Source organism: Carya illinoinensis, chromosome 5 (genome assembly GCF_018687715.1).
Source record: "Carya illinoinensis cultivar Pawnee chromosome 5, C.illinoinensisPawnee_v1, whole genome shotgun sequence".
In the NCBI taxonomy this organism is placed as follows: Eukaryota; Viridiplantae; Streptophyta; class Magnoliopsida; order Fagales; family Juglandaceae; genus Carya; species Carya illinoinensis.
The window spans coordinates 49324495-49343690 of record NC_056756.1 but is presented as its reverse complement, the minus strand read 5'-3'; the positions used below and the strand labels follow the sequence as shown (position 1 = coordinate 49343690).

General features: G+C 37.5%; 1 protein-coding gene across 1 annotated transcript; it reads left to right on the top strand.

The window, feature by feature from the left end:
* Window positions 1-2860: 2860 nt before the first annotated feature.
* Window positions 2861-11247, top strand: LOC122311174 (proline--tRNA ligase, chloroplastic/mitochondrial). Its single transcript, XM_043125612.1, has 11 exons — window positions 2861-3337; window positions 3481-3537; window positions 4009-4119; window positions 4282-4368; window positions 4460-4573; window positions 4659-4865; window positions 5535-5672; window positions 9986-10147; window positions 10388-10587; window positions 10678-10761; window positions 10863-11247. Exons 1-11 carry the CDS (start codon window positions 2969-2971, stop codon window positions 11002-11004), a joined length of 1671 nt encoding a protein of 556 aa, XP_042981546.1. The 5' UTR covers window positions 2861-2968; the 3' UTR covers window positions 11005-11247.
* Window positions 11248-19196: the final 7949 nt, after the last annotated feature.

Here is a 19196-nt window from a genome sequence, read left to right as displayed (position 1 = left end):
CCTCCATGTCAACCCGAATCAATAGCAACCAACAGACCGAGACGAGAGAAACGTGTACCAACACGTTATGCAGACTATGTGACATATGCATTACCAGCTGAAGGGGGTGAGATCCCAACCACTTACAGAGAAGCCGTACAGTCCAGTGAACAAGTTGAATGGATAAAGGCGATGAATGAAGAGATGCATTCTCTTCACCAGAACCAGACTTGGGAGCTTGTGCCGCTTCCAAAAGGAAAGAAGGTAATTGGCTGTAAGTGGATCTTCAATCAGAAAGATGATCAAGCTGCTAAAAATGGAGTGCGATACAAAACTAGGTTGGTAGCCAAGGGCTACGCTCAGACAGAGGGAATTGACTACAGTGAAGTATTCTCTCCGGTTGTGAAGCATTCATCCATTCGGATATTGCTAGCTTTGGTTGCACAATATGACCTTGAGTTAGCACAGCTTGATGTGAAGACAGCTTTCTTACATGGTGATCTGGAAGAGGAGATTTATCTGTCTCAACCAGAAGGATTCAAAGAAGCTGGCAAAGAAAATTGGGTATGCAGTCTGAAGAAGTCTCTCTATGGCTTGAAGCAGTCACCTCGGCAATGGTATAAGCGGTTTGACCGCTTTATGATGGATCTGAAATACACTCGTTGCCAATACGATCATTGTGTATATTTCAGAAAACTTGCAGATGGATCTTTCATTTATTTGCTTTTATATGTAGATGATATGTTAATTGCATGTAAAAGTAAGGGGGAGATAGATCGCTTAAAAACTCAGTTAAGTAATGAGTTTGAAATGAAAGATCTGGGAGAAGCACGAAGAATACTGGGGATGGAGATCAGCAGAGATAGGGTGAAAGGTACAGTTCACCTTACTCAGAAGCAGTATTTGAAGAGAATATTGCAACGCTTTAACATCGACTCGAAGACGAAGCCGGTGAGTACTCCTATGGCCTCATATTTCAAGCTCAGTGCATTGCATTCTCCTAAAACCGATGAAGAGCGGGACTACATGAAGAATGTCCCATATGCAAGTGTTGTTGGAAGCTTAATGTATGCCATGGTGTGTACACGACCTGATATCTCCCAGGCCGTTAGCTTAGTTAGTCGCTATATGCATAATCTTGAAAAGGTTCATTGGCATGCGGCTAAGTGGATTCTACGGTATATTGCGGGGACCGTAGATATTGGTTTGAAGTTCGAGAAGAGTGAAGATAGTCTAGTAATTGGATATGTTGACTCAGACTATGCAGGTGATCTTGACAAACGCCGATCGACAACTGGATATGTGTTCACTATGGCTGGAGGACCAGTTAGTTGGCGATCAACTTTGCAGTCGACAATTGCACTATCATCAACTGAGGCTGAATACATGGCTGTAACAGAAGCCGTGAAAGAAGCCATTTGGTTACAGGGACTGGTAACAGATTTGGGCTTTGAGCAGCAAGAGGTTACCGTTTACTGTGACAGTCAAAGTGCAATCCATTTGGCCAAGAATCAAGTATACCACTCTCGAACAAAGCATATAGATGTCCGTTTCCACTTCGTACGTGAGATATTGGAAGAAGATGACATCAAACTTCAGAAGATTGGCACTGAAGATAATCCAGCAGATATGTTGACGAAGGTCGTCACAGGAATCAAGTTCCAACACTGTTTGGACTTGATCAGTATTGTACACTGCTGAGCACCCTCGGGTGCAATGGAGCATATTCGATAGCAGAAGTCTCTCATGTCAAAGAAAGAGGTGCATTCATTTGAAGAATGAATCAATTTGCAAACAGCCGAATATGGCACACTTGGGTGGAGGGGGTGATTGTTGACCAGCCACCCAAGTGGCATGACTTGTACATGCACCGTAAGGTGCATTGTCTTGTTAGGCACCATTCGGTGCCTTGTTTCTATTAGGCTCCCACTCCGTATTTTCAGCAGCTGATTGCTGCACCGAAATCAGCAGCTGAAGAGAACTTCTCCTATAAATAGGAGAGTTCTGATCAGCAGAAAGAAGCAGTGGGTGAGAAGAAAAATAGAGAGAAAGAGGGACGTGAGAGAGAGATAGGAATTTGTAGAGTTATTTGTAAATCTCGTACAAATTCTATAAAAGAGGCTCCAGTGGATGTAGGCAATTTGCTGAACCACTTTAAAAATTATTTTGTGTGATTTTCGGATAGGCCGGTGCCACAACAAAAATCAGTCTATCACTTCACATTCTGCAACGACTACGACTTCATCAACTTTAAGTTGATGGAGACTCCAGAATTGCGAAGGCATTGATTTGATTTTCCTTCATGTAAAAATGCTTGTTCTTCTAGGATAAACTCTGATGCTAAGAATTTTTTATTTATTTTTAATCTGGCCTGTGCTAAGAAAGAATGTTTGCTGCCTTCTACAGCAGAACTTCACTGTTGCAGTAGAGCTTTTTGCTTGAGCTGTTTTGTAGAAGGCAATAGAAGTTGGAACTTTGTTATCTCTTCTTACAAGAATCTGTTGAATTTTGAACACTTTCTTAATCCGATGAATTCTGGATACTGTAATTGGGCTTACGAATCAGGATAGAATTTACAAACAATTCAACAACTATTCTACTGTGTATTGGGTTAGTGGGCCATATCTCTTCCTCACATAAGAATTGAGATAGATATTTAGATTTGGTAATAAGATGATAATTTTATATTTTAAGATAAAATATTAAAATATTATTATTATTTTAATATTAAAAAAAGTTAAGAAAAAGCCCATAAAAGTTGGCTAAAAAATGTTGAAACGAAACCGAACTTAGCTAAAAAAAAGGGGATTCTATTTATAACAGTCTACCTTCCGTACGGCCCATAAAAAAAGGCCCATAAAAAGAAAAAGGCCACGACGATCTCTCGTCGATCTCACCGCACCTTCGAAACCTCATCTCTCTCCCTCACTCTTCAGTCTTCACCGCTCTAGAAGACTAGACTTTGGTGTTTGGAACCCCGGCTTTGAAAATGGTGGTCTGTCTCAGACTCCCTTCTATCACTTCGTCTCTATTCTCTCCCGCCACCACCAACTCCCTCAGGCGTTCTCCGGCTCTTCTCAGGCGGTGGCGCGGGCAGCCTCCTTCGCCGCTTTTATCCGCTGCCAGGTTCTCTGCGCAGGGAACGGCGGCTACCGAGACCACGAGCGAGGACCGGGTGGATGGTAACTCAAAGAACCGGATGAGCAACTACCCGGACCGAGTCATCACGTCTCAGTCCCAGGATTTCAACGCTTGGTACCTCGATGTTATAGCGAACGCCGAGCTTGCCGACTACGGCCCCGTCCGCGGCACCATGGTTATTCGACCCTACGGTTATGCCATTTGGGAAGCAATTCAGGTACTTTACGATCTCCGAAAACGAGGTATTGTTTAGTTTCTTTAGGATAATTACTTCTGTTGTCTTCAATTTTGAATTTTGAAGTGCTTTTCCATTGCTTTTGAAAGCTCATTTTGACTCTATCGTTTATATTTGTTACGCAGGAATTCCTGAACGTTAAGTTCAAGGAGACTGGTCACAGTAATATGTATTTCCCCCAGGTGTGGCTCTGACGATGAATTATCACTTGGCATATACTTTGCTCTTTTGCCACTGTTTTATTCAGTTATTCTGGTCATCCATTATTTTGAAAGGTGAAAGAAAATGAAAGAACTCGTTCTTGGAACGAAACTTCTCTTGCTTATTGTTAGCTTAGTTATGCGTTTATTCAGAGTAAGCGTTTTTTATATGATAATTTCCATGAGAGATGATTCAGGCTGAACTTTTTTTCTCTTGAATTGGAAAATGAACTATCGATATTCCGTTATTTCTTTAAAGAAAAGAGCTATCTTGAGGAAGGATTCAACTTGTGGGGATGAAGGGATCCCTACGAATTTTACGTTTGAAATTTAAACGGTGCCGCAATGAAGTCTGCGAGTTGTTGCTATGGCCAATCAAGAATATATATTGTGCGCTCTTGAGTGGAATTTGGAACTCATATATATGATGCTTGTATCCTGATCTATGTGCAGTTTATACCATACTCATTTATAGAGAAAGAAGCTAGCCATGTTGAGGGTTTTAGTCCAGAATTAGCTCTTGTGACCATTGGGGGAGGAAAGGAACTTGAAGAAAAACTTGTGGTACTTTTACCTCTTCACCCACTTGGAATTGCCTTTCTATGTCTCACGATATGCAAACAATTTTTTTTCTTATTCCGAGCCAAAGCAATGTGTCCCTTTAAGTTGTTGAAAAACTATAACCTAAGGTTTGGCTTTGATTGTTGCTCCCTGAGGCTTTGACAGGTTCGACCCACAAGTGAAACCATAGTAAATCACATGTTCACTCAATGGATTCATAGTTACCGTGATCTTCCTCTCATGGTTAACCAGGTACAGCTATTTCTTATCGTTTAAAGTGCCTCCAGTTATTCAGGGGCATTACATACTAATTTTCTTCATTTTTCCAATTGATATGGTTCAGTGGGCGAATGTCACTAGATGGGAGATGCGAACAAAACCATTTATAAGGACCCTTGAATTTCTCTGGCAAGAGGGCCATACTGCTCATGCTACTCCAGAAGAGGCAGAAAATGAGGTCCACATCATATAAACCTGAAGACTTCTGATAGCCTTATCAAATTATAGTTTTCATCTAATTTGTTGGTGCTTCTGAACTGCAGGCCATACAGATGATTAACATCTATACAAAATTTGCTTATGAGCAAGCTGCAATACCTGTTATTGCTGGTCGAAAATCTAGAGTCGAGACATTTGCTGGTGCTTCTAAGACCTATACGATTGAAGCCATGATGGGTGATCGGAAGGCATTACAGGCTGGAACCAGCCACAATCTTGGGCAGAACTTCTCCCGTGCTTTTGGAACCCAGGTGCTTGAAATACTACCATGGTTTTTGTTGAGTTTATTTAAGCAAGAAATGCTATTCATGAGCCTTTTTATCATTTGATGTGGGTTCCAAATGATTGGAAAATAGTTTTTCAACCATTTGATGTCACCTCAGGGTATGATGAGAGGATGATGATTAAAAAGCTTAAGAATATAATTTGTTTATTAAAATATTCAACAAGTGTGCTGTGGCATTTTAACAATTTAGCAACTTGTTTCCGATCGCTTCATCAATGCTTTTGCTTGGATGTTTCTGTTTCCAATCTCTTCATTGTGACTCTCTCTCTCTCTCTCTACATGCGCGTGTTCTACTTTACATCATGTTGGATGATCATTTTATTTGATTTAGTATGATACTGGTGCACTTGTACAGAAAAATTTTGTTAACATATGTTTATAATGTTATAGTTAGTTTCTATTAAGTTAAAATATTTCATTCTGTGAGTTCAAATTGTAATTTTTCCCCACTATTCCCCCTAATTATATACTCGTCTCTTGTTCTGTTTTGGGAATTTAACGTCTTTTATTATTTAGTTCTGTAGTTTTCAAAAGGGAAGAAAATACATGTTATTATTCCTTTAGTTTCATTATCATTGATGCTCTTTCTTGATTTCTGTGGGGCAGAAATTGATCGATGTGTTTGCTTGTATAGTTCACAGATGAAAATGGACAGAGGCTACATGTATGGCAAACATCATGGGCAATTAGTACCCGTTTTGTTGGTGGAATTATAATGACCCATGGAGATGATGCAGGTCTAATGCTGCCTCCAAGGCTTGCACCGATACAGGTACATTTGAATTCTTTATGTGTCTTCTGCCTGATGTTGTTGGCACTGGTGTAGATGTATTTCAATGTTAAGTTTTACTTAATATTTTGTGTGGGAATGAATGAAACTAAATCATTCTGATAATATAAGTTTAAAAGTTTTGTTTCATAAAAGAGCATGAAAATATTTATGAAGAAAACTCATCACATGCCATTGTTTGAATAAAAAAAAAAAAATGAACAAGATCATTGTAGGCCAATTTGTGAGGCTTCTGATTTGGATTCATTGTTGCAGAAGCAAAAGGATTTACTACCTTTGTAGCCAATTTTGCAGGAATTTAATTTGTCCAATAGTTATTGTTTATTTCTCTCTGAACCAAATTTATTATTGCTTGGTTTTTTAAGTTCATAATTCATGAATTCATTAATGCATTCTAGACATCAATGAGATTGGTTGTGTTAAGGTTTAAATTTGCCTTGTTTGGGGTTGTAGTTGGTTGTGAAGAACATCCTTCTCAAGACCATCAGTTGCCCTTGTTTTTAATAAGTAGTAAAACTTATTAAAGTGGAAGTTGGTTTTTTTTTTTTTTTTTATAAGTAATATGTATTTTTTTTATTATATATATCAATAGGAGTAACCAAGTACACTGGACGTATACAAGAAAACATCTTGCTCATACTAAAAAGCCCCTAATGACCCAAAAAACCTGTGAAAACTATCCAAAATACATCAAGCCCGAATTTGAATGGAACACACCTCCCCAACCCTAGCCCCTTGTTTTCCTATTAAACTAATCATCTACCTGAAAACCCCACTACAAGAATGCCCGAAAATCCTCTTCACAATATCCTCCCTTTAGTCTTCCCTCGACTTGAGTTACCTCCCTTAGCATAATAGTTGATTGCCCATGAAAGACGCTTTAAGTCCCTGTTTTTCTTGAAATGTGATTTGGTTTCAAGTGCATGGCTCGCCTCGATTGCAGTGAGTATTGCTTTAAACTAGTCTTTATATTCTTCATGTGAAAGCCTCAGAATTTGCTGACACCCGTTAATTTTATTCAAAACCCAATCCGATGGAGAGCCTACTATATCATTTACCGAAGGAAGATAATCCATGGGAACGACATTATCCTCAGACAAAGTACCCAACTGCACTCCCGACTCTAAACCTTCCTCCACACAAGGCACCAACAATGAACCAATAATTTCATTCCTACCAAATGGTTACTCAACAGCTATATGGTTGTTGTCCATTGTTTCTATCACCATTACAGGTTCCTCCCCTCCATCAACATTGCGTGTATGTACTCCATCACCTATTGCTCCCTCAGGAGACATAGAACAGGTAAGGGAAACACAAACTTTTGTTACCCCGTTTGCATCTTCTAAAAGAGGCTCGACTGTTTCTTCCAAAGTACACAAGACCCTGGAGGGACCCCCATCTTCAACTAAAAATGAACCCTGTACAAAAGTACCAACCCCATCTGCAATTGGTGTCTAAGGCCCTATTGCTCCCTCAAGAGGCATAGCGACATTGGTATGGACAAAGATGCCAGCATCCAATGACCTTATCTGTGACGGCATTGAAACTTTTGCTAGCACACTTGTGGCCTTCAAACCCGAAAGATTTGCACCCCCCCCCCCCCCCCCCCCCCCCCCTCTCTCCCTCTATCCATTCTCGACCCACCACCAAAATCCTCAACTAGGTCCAGCCCCTTATCCACTTTAATCATTAGATCTCTTACATACTCCATAACTCTGTTCAATTGAGATTTAACATCCCACAAGACCTCCTCCACTTCTCCCAGTGTCACTTGACGATCTTTGTCTCCTACAAGTGCCTTCCCCTTTCCTTCTACTGTTGAGCTAAACTTAGCTGGACTACTTGCTAGTGACCTCAACACCTCAGCATATGAAGCACCTTTGAATGAAGAAGGCTTTCCCATTGTTTTTCCATCAACCAACTCTCCCCTGTTTGCATGCTTCAGCATAGTGGTTTTGGACCCAGTAACACTTTGAATGGACTGCAAAAAGCCACTCCAACCAAAGCCATTTGCGCCCTCCAAAATAACCAACAAACCTTTCCTCCCATTCCAGAATTCTGAGAGTTGCATAAAGCTACCCCTTGTGTTAACAAGATGTTGAATTCTAAAAACTCCAATACCCATCCTTAACTCTCTAAAGAAACCTTCATAACAGTTAAGTTCTAAACAATCCTTAATCCCCTTAGCCACCCACAAAGCTGCCATCCCACCTAGATGCAAGAACTTAGCTATCTTTTTGCTACATTCAGAAATATGAAAAGTATTACCTCCTTTCGTAAAAACGAAAGTTTTTTATTCCACTTTCAACCATCTCCCGCCTTCCAACAGAGAAGAATCCATATCGCACGTCGTCATTGACAAATCCCAAATTAGAGATGCCCAACTGCTCCCACTTCATCCTCTTAATGAAAAGAATAGTTCTGTGCCCACTGCAAATCTAAGGCAGAGCCACTGAAAGAATTCCTAGACGTCGAAGAAGAACTACCACAGACCCATGCAAACGTATCCTGACTCCAATATAGCACGATCAAGCAATAACCCTGATTAAACGATGACCCAAATCAGAAGTTACAATGCAGCATGATCAAACAAAGGCCCCAAAAAAACACCTATGGAAATTTCTGTGCAAAAAGTTAGACAGAAAGGTTTCCACTGTTGTCGGAGAAGTTACCTGCACCGGAATACTCCCAGAAGGTTCGCGGGTCACAGTTGACCCTTTTTGTGTCGATGGCCGTTGGATCCCACGGTGGTACGATCACTATTCCACTACCCGATAATTGCCCTTGTGAAAACCTTGGTCGTTGGAAGGAGAAACAGTGTCGGACGGCCCTTGGTGAGGTTTCCGGGACCCGTCAACCTTGTCTATGCCGGAGGTGAGACACCACTCGCCGGACCAAGGGTGGCGGCATGTAGGGTTATGACGCTCTCTCTCTCACTAAAGTGGAAGTTGTTGTGACATCTTACTTAAAGACTTCCTTGGTTGCTTTGCAATGAAATGAATTCAGCTATGGTAACTTTTCAGTTGATTCAGGATTTCCAGGATTACTTTTTTAGTGAATAATTACTGATAAAGGAAAATTAGTGAATAATTGTGAGTGTGACGTGGTTATTGTGGGTCAACATTATAACTGTGTGAGGGTAGCCAATCAAGGATGAAGACTTAAGATTGGCCCTTGAAGACTTGTTGGCAGGATCATCAATTTTTTGGGATTCTTCTTGGATGCTTGTTGGTCTCAATATCTCAAATACAGCAAAGATTTTGGACAATTTTGAAAGCAACTATCGCATGGAGAACATGCCAAAAAGCAAGTTCCATGCGACGTGGGTTCCTACTTAATTGATTAGCATTACACGGGTGGCTGGAATGACAGACTAGATAAACAAAGTATGTAATTGTATGTGTATTTCTTAGAGTCTCTATCAGAAGGGAAGTTAGATGATACTTCATTTGGCACCATGATAGTACCAAGGCTCACACTGTTCAGTGAAGTTTTGACAAAGTTCTGAGAAGTTTGTCTCTTTACGATGTACTGCTTACAATCAAAAGTCTAGTTCTCAAAGTGTTGCAATCTTAATGGATAATTGCATCATGGAAATTAAGCTTCTGTATATAATGCTGGGAACAGTCTTTAAAGAAAGATAGTTGAATAAATAGTTAAATTTTATTTATATTTTATGCTTGTCAGAGATGTCAGAATGCTTCATGATAGCCTAGATCAGTAAAGTTTCCTTCAGAGTTTATACACCGGATTTCTATGTAAGGCTGTTGATGGCTTCAGTAATCAGTTAATTGAAACAGGTGTACTCTTGCAAGTAAATATGATCAAAATGAGAATGTGGGTGACACTCTCATTCTATGGAGATTAAATATGATGAGAATGGAAGTCTTTCTTATGAGCAAGAGTAGAGTGTGGCTTTTTATATTCCAAGTCATGATGAGAATGGAACTGTCTTACAAAGATAGATTCCATGCGTATTTTTTTGGCTAAAAATGCAAGGTAAAAGATGAAGAGTATCCAAACGATGTGATAATCTAAGAATAATTTTGGGCTTTTCCTACTTTTATGAATAAAATACCCTGATTACCGATAAAAAAAATAATCCAGGAATACTTTGTCAACTTGCCCAACCTCTTTAATTTGAAGACTTTTTGATCAACTTGATTATTTTACCTTGATGTTCTAGTTTCTCATGAGAAAGGATGAGTAGGCACTTGCATGTTTTAATTCAACTGACTTGGTTCTTGCACGCATGATTACTTCTTAATAAATGTGCATTGCAATGATTCCAGGTGATAATCATACCAATTTGGAAGAAGGATGCTGAAAAAATGGAAGTTCTAAACGCCGCATCATCTGTAAAAGAGGTATTGCAAACTGCAGGGGTTCAAGTTAAACTTGATGACTCGGACCTACGAACCCCAGGATGGAAATTCAATTTCTGGGAGATGAAGGTATGTCTCTTTTCATGAACATCAAGAGTGCAGCATTGTATCCAAACTGTGATAACAAATCTTCTTGTTGTACTGGGTCTTCATCCTTGCTTTACATACACATATATAGATACTTTGCTCTTCATTTTGGACAATATAGCCGAAAGTTGACTGTTGATATCATATTTTTAACAAAGAGAAGATAAAATCTAGATATTGTGTTACTGATAATATTCTAAACAACATGCTGATTGTATATAGGGAGTCCCTCTAAGGATTGAGATTGGTCCTCGCGATGTTTCCAGTAGAAGTGTGGTCATTTCTAGGAGAGATATTCCTGGAAAGCAAGGGAAGGTGTTTGGAATATCTATGGAACCTTCAATTTTACTGGCTTATGTAAAAGACAAATTGGACGAGATCCAGTCCTCTCTTTTGGGACAGGCAACTTCATTTCGGGACAGGTAACTCTTGATTTAATATTTATCACTTTGAGACACATACATGCAGTCGCAGACAGGGAGATATTCATACTGAAGGGGATACTTTTGCAGTAACATTGTGGATGTAAGCTCGTATGATGAACTCAAACTCGCAATCTCTCAGGGCAAGTGGGCAAGGGGTCCTTGGTCAGCTAGGTATTTCATCATCCGAATCTTTTGAATATTTTTATAGGAAGTATGTTGACAAGTTAGACATAAATTGCAAATATAATATCATGCTATAACTAATGTTACAGTGATGAAGATGAGTTAAAAGTGAAAGAAGAGACTGGTGCGACTATTAGGTGTTTTCCCTTCCAACAGCCTCAAGGGATTAAAACATGCCTGATGACTGGTAATCCAGCAGAGGAAGTAGCCATTTTTGCAAAATCATACTAAGGTGGTCTCCCTCCAGAGGTGCTCCTCTTTAATGGTGACATCATATTGTTTGGGGCAGCACTCGTCGATCTCTTCAATAGCTCTTTTCCAAATGTATTGTTTGGATGAAATTAGTCCGAAACGGTGTAAATTATTGACTGCTCTTCAAGTTTGTTATATGACATGATTCTAGATGAAGATGGTTGTTACAATTTGTTAGCTATAATGTTAGCACCACTAATTTCATGAGTCGGTTGAGATTAAGTTAGTCTTTTTTAGACCGGTTGTTGTTTATGACATACGTATGTCACGAATCAAAACATTTCATAATAGTTTTTGTATATTTCACTTCAATAGTTGGGTAAATTGGGTGGGTATATAAATTATAAAAAACAAAAAAAATATTCTGATGGATCAAGAAATACGTAGTTACGAAGAAATTATATTAAAGTAAATTTATAAAGTGATGGTGGTTTGATATAATATGTTAAATTGTAAAATTATTTTTATCGTAAATTAGATCTAACAGTCATATTAGTTTATAAATTTATTTTTATATAATTTTATTTATTTATTTTTTATAGTTATAACACTACTTCTCTTCATAAATATTGGAGGATCATCGAATTTGAGTCTAGAGATATCTTTTGATAGTTTTAATTTCCTTATAAGTTATTAGACTATTATCACGAATAAATAATGTGTGAATAAAAAAAAAAAAAAAAAGCCCCCCGGTCCACTCAGTTTCTACAGATGCTTTCGGCCGCCTTGTTTGACAAACGCAATGCAGGGAATCTGTTACTTATTCATTCATGAATTTGGACAAGAGTTTGGCGGGGCATGACATCAAGTTACTTTATTCCAACATTCTTAAGAAATCATTATTTTTTAATAATAAACTTCTCTATGAAAATAAAAATTAAAATAAATTATGGAGTATAGAAATTGCTAGTCGCCCTTTGAGTGGGCTCATAGTGAGATCATTCTCAATGGATTATTGAAAGTAAAAGGATAATTTTGATAAATGTAAGATAGATTTAACTTGTAGCTATTCTATTCACATAAGTTTTTACATTGCAATAGTTTTTTTTATTATATAACAATAAAATAATATAAGATAAATTTGACTTTGACTATTCATATCAAATCTCTATATTAAATTATCTATTTATTCATTATATAAAAATGAGTAATTAATAATTAAAAAATATTTAATTTTTTTAATCATTAATTTATTTTATTTTATCATATTTTACTATTCTACCTATTATATGTTAATTCGTAATCATATTCTAATTAAATTAGTAATCAGGCGTAATATAAAGAAATAAAATAAACATTTGCTTCTCAAATAGTAACAACCAAATTTGATTTTATATTTACCAATATTGTAACTGAAAGTCAAATAATTTGAGTTTAGCTAATCCATTGCAAGCCTCTTTTCATCTCTAATAGTTAAAACTTACTTTATTTTTACATATACATAATTCATTAACAATGTTCTTAGTCGTCAATATTTTACCATTAAATTTTCAATGGTTGCCAAGTCAAGACCTCTCGACCATACCATCGCCTTCCTTCTCTTTCAAAATCACATAATGCCATTGTCGCCATACTATACCCACTCTGACAGTCTTGTATCCAAATTTCCAATTCCATGACCACACGCGGTGCCTCTCCTTAATACCATCGACAACTCGGCACCGCTACTAATCTCTCAAAACCGTTCTTGTTTCACATCTACAAGTGTGTATTGCTCCCCATTCCAACCTCCCTTCTCCTGACTCCTACGGTTGCCGTAAAGATTCCTAGCTGAGAAAGTCTTTTTTTCTTTAATCACATTTTGGGCTTAGTAATTAACATTCATTTTTTCTTGTCCAGTTTGCTTTTTGTCAAAAACAAAACCCGTTTGTTCTCTGTTGTATGTTACTGGTTTTGTTGCTCATCCATTTGTATGAACTTGTTGAAGATATGCCAAGTTTTTCCTCCTCAACGACTTGTTGTTTGTCCATGTACTTGTATTTTTCATTAATGACATTCTTTATAATATTGGATAAATGGCAATTCTGTAATTACTTAGTTTTATATATAAAAGCATGTGAGCCTTTCGTGATGAGTGAGTCCGAATATTTTCTTTTCTCCTTCGTTCGTGAAGCCGCCGTCCTTTGGAGAGAAACAAAGAGTTGAAATCTTAGTTTTCATCAAAATTAAATCAGCACTTGAGGTGAAGATCAAGTACAAGAAATGTGTGGTTTTGTTAGAGGATAATACGAGGAAGACACTCTATATTTTGTGCGGTGAGAAATAGTTGTAAGTAATTGTAAAACTCTATTTTGAAGCATTCTTCAATAATAAAGACTCCTAAACTATTCCTGCCGAGGATGTAGACCATTAGAGTCAAATCACGTAATTTCTTGTGTTATTTTTTATTTATTTTATTATTCCTGCTTTTATTTTTGATCTTGCATGAGTATATATTGTGATTTCAGATTTCTAAAGTGTTTAAAATAGAAAACTAAACTGATCACATTAATCATTTAATTTTTTTGGAGTTTTGGTTGTCTTTTGTTCAAATTAATTACATATTACAATCAGTTACATTAATTTAATTATTTGAGTATTTGTTGTGAGAGGGCTAAAAATATAACAAGTGATATCAGAGCTTGGTTCGATGGGGATTGCGAAGTTCAATATCGACAAGTTTGATGGAAAGAATGACTTTGGATTGTGGAGGATCAAGATGAAAGCCCTTCTCACTCAACAGGGTCTCCAAGAAGCTCTTCTTGGAGAAAATAAAATGGAATCTGTTGAAGAAAAGGATAAAAAAGAAATCTTGAGGAAGGCTCACAGCGCACTCATTATTTCTCTGGATAATACTTATGCTAGTTTGAAAGAGACCATGATGTATGGGAGGGAAACACTAACCTTAGATGAGGTTCAGGTCGTATTACACTCCATAGAATTACAATCCATGTCTGAAATAAAATCTGAAACTGGGGAGGGCTTGACTGTGAGGGGGAGAGCTGAAAAAAGAGGTCAAAAGGGAAAGAATAATAAAAACAATGTGAGGGGTAGGTCCAAATCTAAAGGGAAGCAATTAAAATGCTTCTCGTGTCACAAAGAGGGGCATTTCAAAAGAGATTGCCCTGATAAGAGATCTAACAAAGGAAATGGGTCTAAGGAGGAGGGGGATGCCTCGGTTGTGAGTGATGGGTATGAGATTGCCTAGGTTCTAAATGTGTCCGATGTTGATTCAGGAAAAGAATGGATCCTTGATTTAGGATGTTCTTTTCACATGTGTCATAATAAAACATGGTTTGAAACCTTCACTAGTTTAGATGGGGGGTTTGTGATGCTTGGTAACAATAAGTCTTGTAAAATCCAGGATATAGGGTCAGTGAGACTAAGGTTCTGCTTGGTAACTGAGATGAAAATTTTGAGTTTAAGATGAAATATTAAAATATTATATTTTAATATTATTATTGTTTTGGGATTTGAAAAAGTTAAAAAAAAGTTAAATTATTTATTATATTTTGTATTGGGATTTAAAAAAGTTATAATGATGAGATGAGAATTTTAAATTTGAAATGAAAATTTTTGTTTACCAAACCGAACCTAAGGCTTCATGATGGTATTGAAAGACTATTAACTGAGGTTAGATACATACTTGAATTAGAAAGAAACCTAATCTCACTAGGTGTGTTAGACCTGACTTAACCTATGATGTTAGCATGGTAAGTAGGTTTATGAATAACCCGGGGAAGCCACATTGGCATGTTATAAAGTGGGTATTACAGTACTTAATTGGAACACAGTGTTTAGGTTTGAGGTTTGGAGGGGATGTGCAACAGGGGAGTGAGTTAGAGGGATTTGTGGATTCTAACTATGCTGCTAATTTGGATACTAGAAAGTCTTTATCTAGGTATGTATTTACAGCATTTGGAGGGGCTATTAGTTGGAAAGCTAATTTACAATTTGTAGTTGTTTTATCAACAACTGAAGCTGAATATATTGCTATGACAGAAGCAATAAAAGAGGCTATGTGGTTAAATAGCTTTTCACATGAGTTAGGCATATTTACAGGGGTTATCAAAGTTCACTATGATAATCAAAGCATTATATATTTTGCCAAGAATTCAGTATACCACGAAAGGTTTAAACACATAAACATTTGACTTCATTTTGTAAGGAATGTAATAGCATCTGGAGAGGTTAAAGTAGAAAAAGTTCCAATCGAGGAAAACCCTTATGATATGATTACAAAATCCTACCAGCAACCAAGTTTAGGCATTGCCTAAATTTGATTAATATGGGGAGCTATTAGAACTCGGATTACTTTGCAGGAACAATCTAGAGGAAGAAGAAGATCACTTTGTAAGGATAAAAGACTTGACAAGGTGGAGATTTGTTGAAGATATGCCAAGTTTTTCCTCCTCAGCGACTTGCCGTTTGTCCATGTACTTGTATTTTTCATTAATGACATTCTTTGTAATATTGGGTAAATGACAATTCTGTAATTACTTAGTTTTATATATAAAGGCATGTGAGCTTTTCGTGATGAGTGAGTCCGAATATTTTCTATTCTCCTTCGTTCGTGAAGCCTCCGTCCTCTGGAGAGAAACAAAGAGTTGAAACCCTAGTTTTCATCAAGATTAAATCAGCACTTGAGGTGAAAATCAAGTGCAAGAAATGTATGGTTTCGTTAGAGGATAATACGAGGAAGCCACTCCCTATTTTGTGTGATGAGAAATGGTTGTAAGTGATTGTAAAACTCTATTTTGAAGCATTCTTCAATAATAAAGACTCCTAGACTGTTCCTGCCGTGGATGTAGACTATTAGGGTCGAACCACGTAATTTCTTGTATTGTTTTTGCATTTCTTTTATTATTCTTGCTTTTATTTTTGATCTTGTATGAGTATATATTGTGATTTTAGAGTCCTGAAATGTTTAAAATAGAAAACTAAACTGATCACGTTAATCATTTAATTTTCTTAGAGTTTTGGTTTTCTTTTGTTCAAATTAATTATATATTATAAACTGTTATATTAGTTTGATTATTTGAGTATTTGTTATAAGAGGGCTGAAAATATAAGAGAACTGTTTACCCTCAACATTAAGGGTCCTCAAATGGAAAGTACCTTTTGAGTTTATTTGGACTGTTGGCATATGTTTACGTTTCAACAATTTGAAGGAAAGCCCATAAAATATTGTCGACTGTTGTCGGTAGTGCGGGTTAACTAGGATACCATTTCAGCTCAAATATAAACGAAACCAACTTTGGTATTTAGCAAGTCTACAAAAAACCTACATGCTTGCATTAGGAGTAGGGTAGGGAAATAATTCATTACAAGGCATAATTGGAAAAGTAGCATATCCGAAGTGATTGGCACGTTGATTTTGAGAGGGAATGATTCGAAGTTTTTTCCTCTTTTAACAGAATACAGTTTTTCAACTGGCCACTTGGTTTATCCTCGTAATCTGGTGTGAAAGTAGAGAACATTGTGGTGGCAGGCTGTCGATCACTGGAATAGCATCTGTATCTGCAAGCGTGATGAGCACCCTTTCACTAGCACTGGTCATCTCCATGATGCCAGACGAGAAAACCAACCATGCTGTATACGAACAAAATAACTGTTTTATGTTGTGGTCAAATGTCGGGAAAAAAATAACAATGTAAAAGAATAGGATGGGGAATGTGTAAATAAGCATATTTGCATCTACAAAACGCCAAGAAGAACAAAACACAGAGTGAAATAGTAACTTGGTTGATTACAACTTAGGAGAAAAAAGAAAAAACATACACAAGCTTTAACCAGTAAAGGGAATTCAAGATTTTACCAAGGAGAGTTGAACCATACGATAAGCTCCATTGAAGTAATTAATGGCTTTAGTTAGAAAAGAACTCAATAAACTCCCACCAAACAAAAATAACGTTAAAGTTATGTCTTTTGTTATCATAACGTTAAAAAAATAAAAACCTTGTTTTCCAATATACGTTGAATCTGTTTTTGCAACGATATGGGGCAACCAGTGCAAATAGAATGCATTGGTGGGCATTATGCTCCAGACCATTATGTACCCAATAAAAACTACAATCAGAAACAGCCTTAGCATCGATCGAAAGTACTTCATTCTTTCACTAGAAGCAGTTTCTTTCCCCTTTCTCCCCTAAATCCATTTCCCTGTTTCTGAGTCTGTTCCAGGACTCCTGGTTCCAGGGAGAGTTTCTTTGCTGCCTTATATAGCAAGAATGCTAAATAAAAACAACTCCCCAGTGAAAAAGTAGTGCCAACGAGAGGTAAAGAGGACATAACTCAAGTCCATGTGCAAGTGCATGCGAATATTTTGCAAGCAAGATCATGTCAAATACCATGTCAATGTGGATTCTGAATAAAGAAGTCTTGACTTCTATTCCGAAAGGCAATAATGTGGCCTTTTGCATTTTCCATGGAATACCATAATAGTATAATATTTGGCTCTACTGTTACTTCCAATGCAGTTAGTTACCCCATTGAAATTATCTGGATATACAGGTGAGTGTAAAACTATCAAATTGACTTGGATTTAGAATTTTCAGGAAGGAAAGGATCGTGCATGGTTTAGTATTCAACATACAAATTTAAGTCCCTAGTTCTACCTCTGTCAATAATAAAAGGTGCAGATTATACATCTGCTGAAGCGGATGAACGATTATTAATTTGCAACCTGGCCTCCATCTCACTTTTCATGGGCCACGAACTTTAAGACTCGAAGATTGGATCTTTTGCCACAAAAGAAGATTTTCTGCAATGCTAACAGACTGACACAATCACCTTTCGAATTCATCACAAATTGAAGCTGATGGACTCAAAGTGCAGATTTTCTGCCAAACCAGACGAACAAATTTTGGCAACCTCATGTCGCATCCTTCTCGGACCACATACTAAAACTCCAACATCTGATCCTGTGCACTCAAGAAGAACTTCTACAATGCCAATACATACGATCGATTACTTTAGTGAGCATACTAATTAATTCGAAGGTGATGCGTTTACTCTTATCATATTTCGGTGTTAGTAGAGGTAACTTACTCTTAAGATCAGGCCTAGCACCAAAGTGCACGTTGGTGACTTGAACAAGGGACTGATGGGGTAGGCTTTCCAACTCCCTATCCGCAATATTGAACTAAGACCCTGTTGAATTTGTTGGTGTTGGCACATCAGAATTTTGGATTTGCTTCCTTTCCCTTGCATTTTGTTTCTTGCACTGAAGAAATATTGCACTAGAAACTAAGAGAATACAGGTAAATGCCAAAAATATGTCCCAAAAAGAGCAGAATGAGAAATTATAAGTCTCATTGGTGTTTTGTTCAATGGGGTAAATGTAGTAACGAATGACAATGCCTAAAAGAAGAAGGAACATAACAAATGATGACGATATTATTACACCAAGCCATAACCAATTGTTTGGGCCTAGAGCGGGAGAAATAAGTGAGTCTGATTGGTCTAGCTTAAACCATATGGTCTGGATGAGCTTCTGGGAATCTATGGATGACTGCTCTTTGTTTCTGGTGACATAGACTTCTATTTGCAGCTGCATTTTGGAAGTTTGAGTGGGTGCGCCAGAAATAGGAATTAAGAGATCTAGCATGGCGAGATCCGCCGAGTTCTTGAAGGCACACACGAGGAGAACACGCGGGACGTATAAGCTTCCATTTTAATTGGCTTGGAAAATGATCTCGCGAATTATAGACACGAAAGGAGTAATCCCACTACCTCCACTCACCATCACCAGGGACTCGTGCCTTGTGCCAGAAAAATAAAAACCAATCAGATTAAACGAGAAATTATAGGCAATTCAAAGTAAAAGATACATCGATATATAATATAGAAGCCAAACTGCATGTGAGTAGTACAGTAGCAAATTCTAATTTCATAGTTTATAACTGATCACCTCTGAAAATGAGATGAAGAATAAAGAGACTAAATAAACAAAAGTTGGAATGGATGCTTTGATCTGGATGGTGATGGAGGGTGGAGAAGTGCATGGGCCTTCGCTTGTAGACATGCTGAACAAGAAAAATGAGCCGAATGAGTAGAAACAGGAAGATTAAAATTCCTAATGATAAGTGCTGTAATTTAGGGCTGTACACCGATGGGTTCGGCGTCGGTTTTGGCGCCGAACCGAGACACTACCGACATCTTTAAAGTCTCTTGTAAACCGGCCGAAACCG

Bases quoted from the DNA above. Each gene is read 5' to 3' on its own strand.
- LOC122311174 (XM_043125612.1), top strand. From the start codon at position 2,969: ATGGTGGTCTGTCTCAGACTCCCTTCTATCACTTCGTCTCTATTCTCT. The intron at 3,338-3,480 runs GTACTTTACGAT...TTTGTTACGCAG, and splicing joins CCATTTGGGAAGCAATTCAG to GAATTCCTGAACGTTAAGTT. The intron at 10,762-10,862 runs GTATTTCATCAT...CTAATGTTACAG, and splicing joins AGGGGTCCTTGGTCAGCTAG to TGATGAAGATGAGTTAAAAG.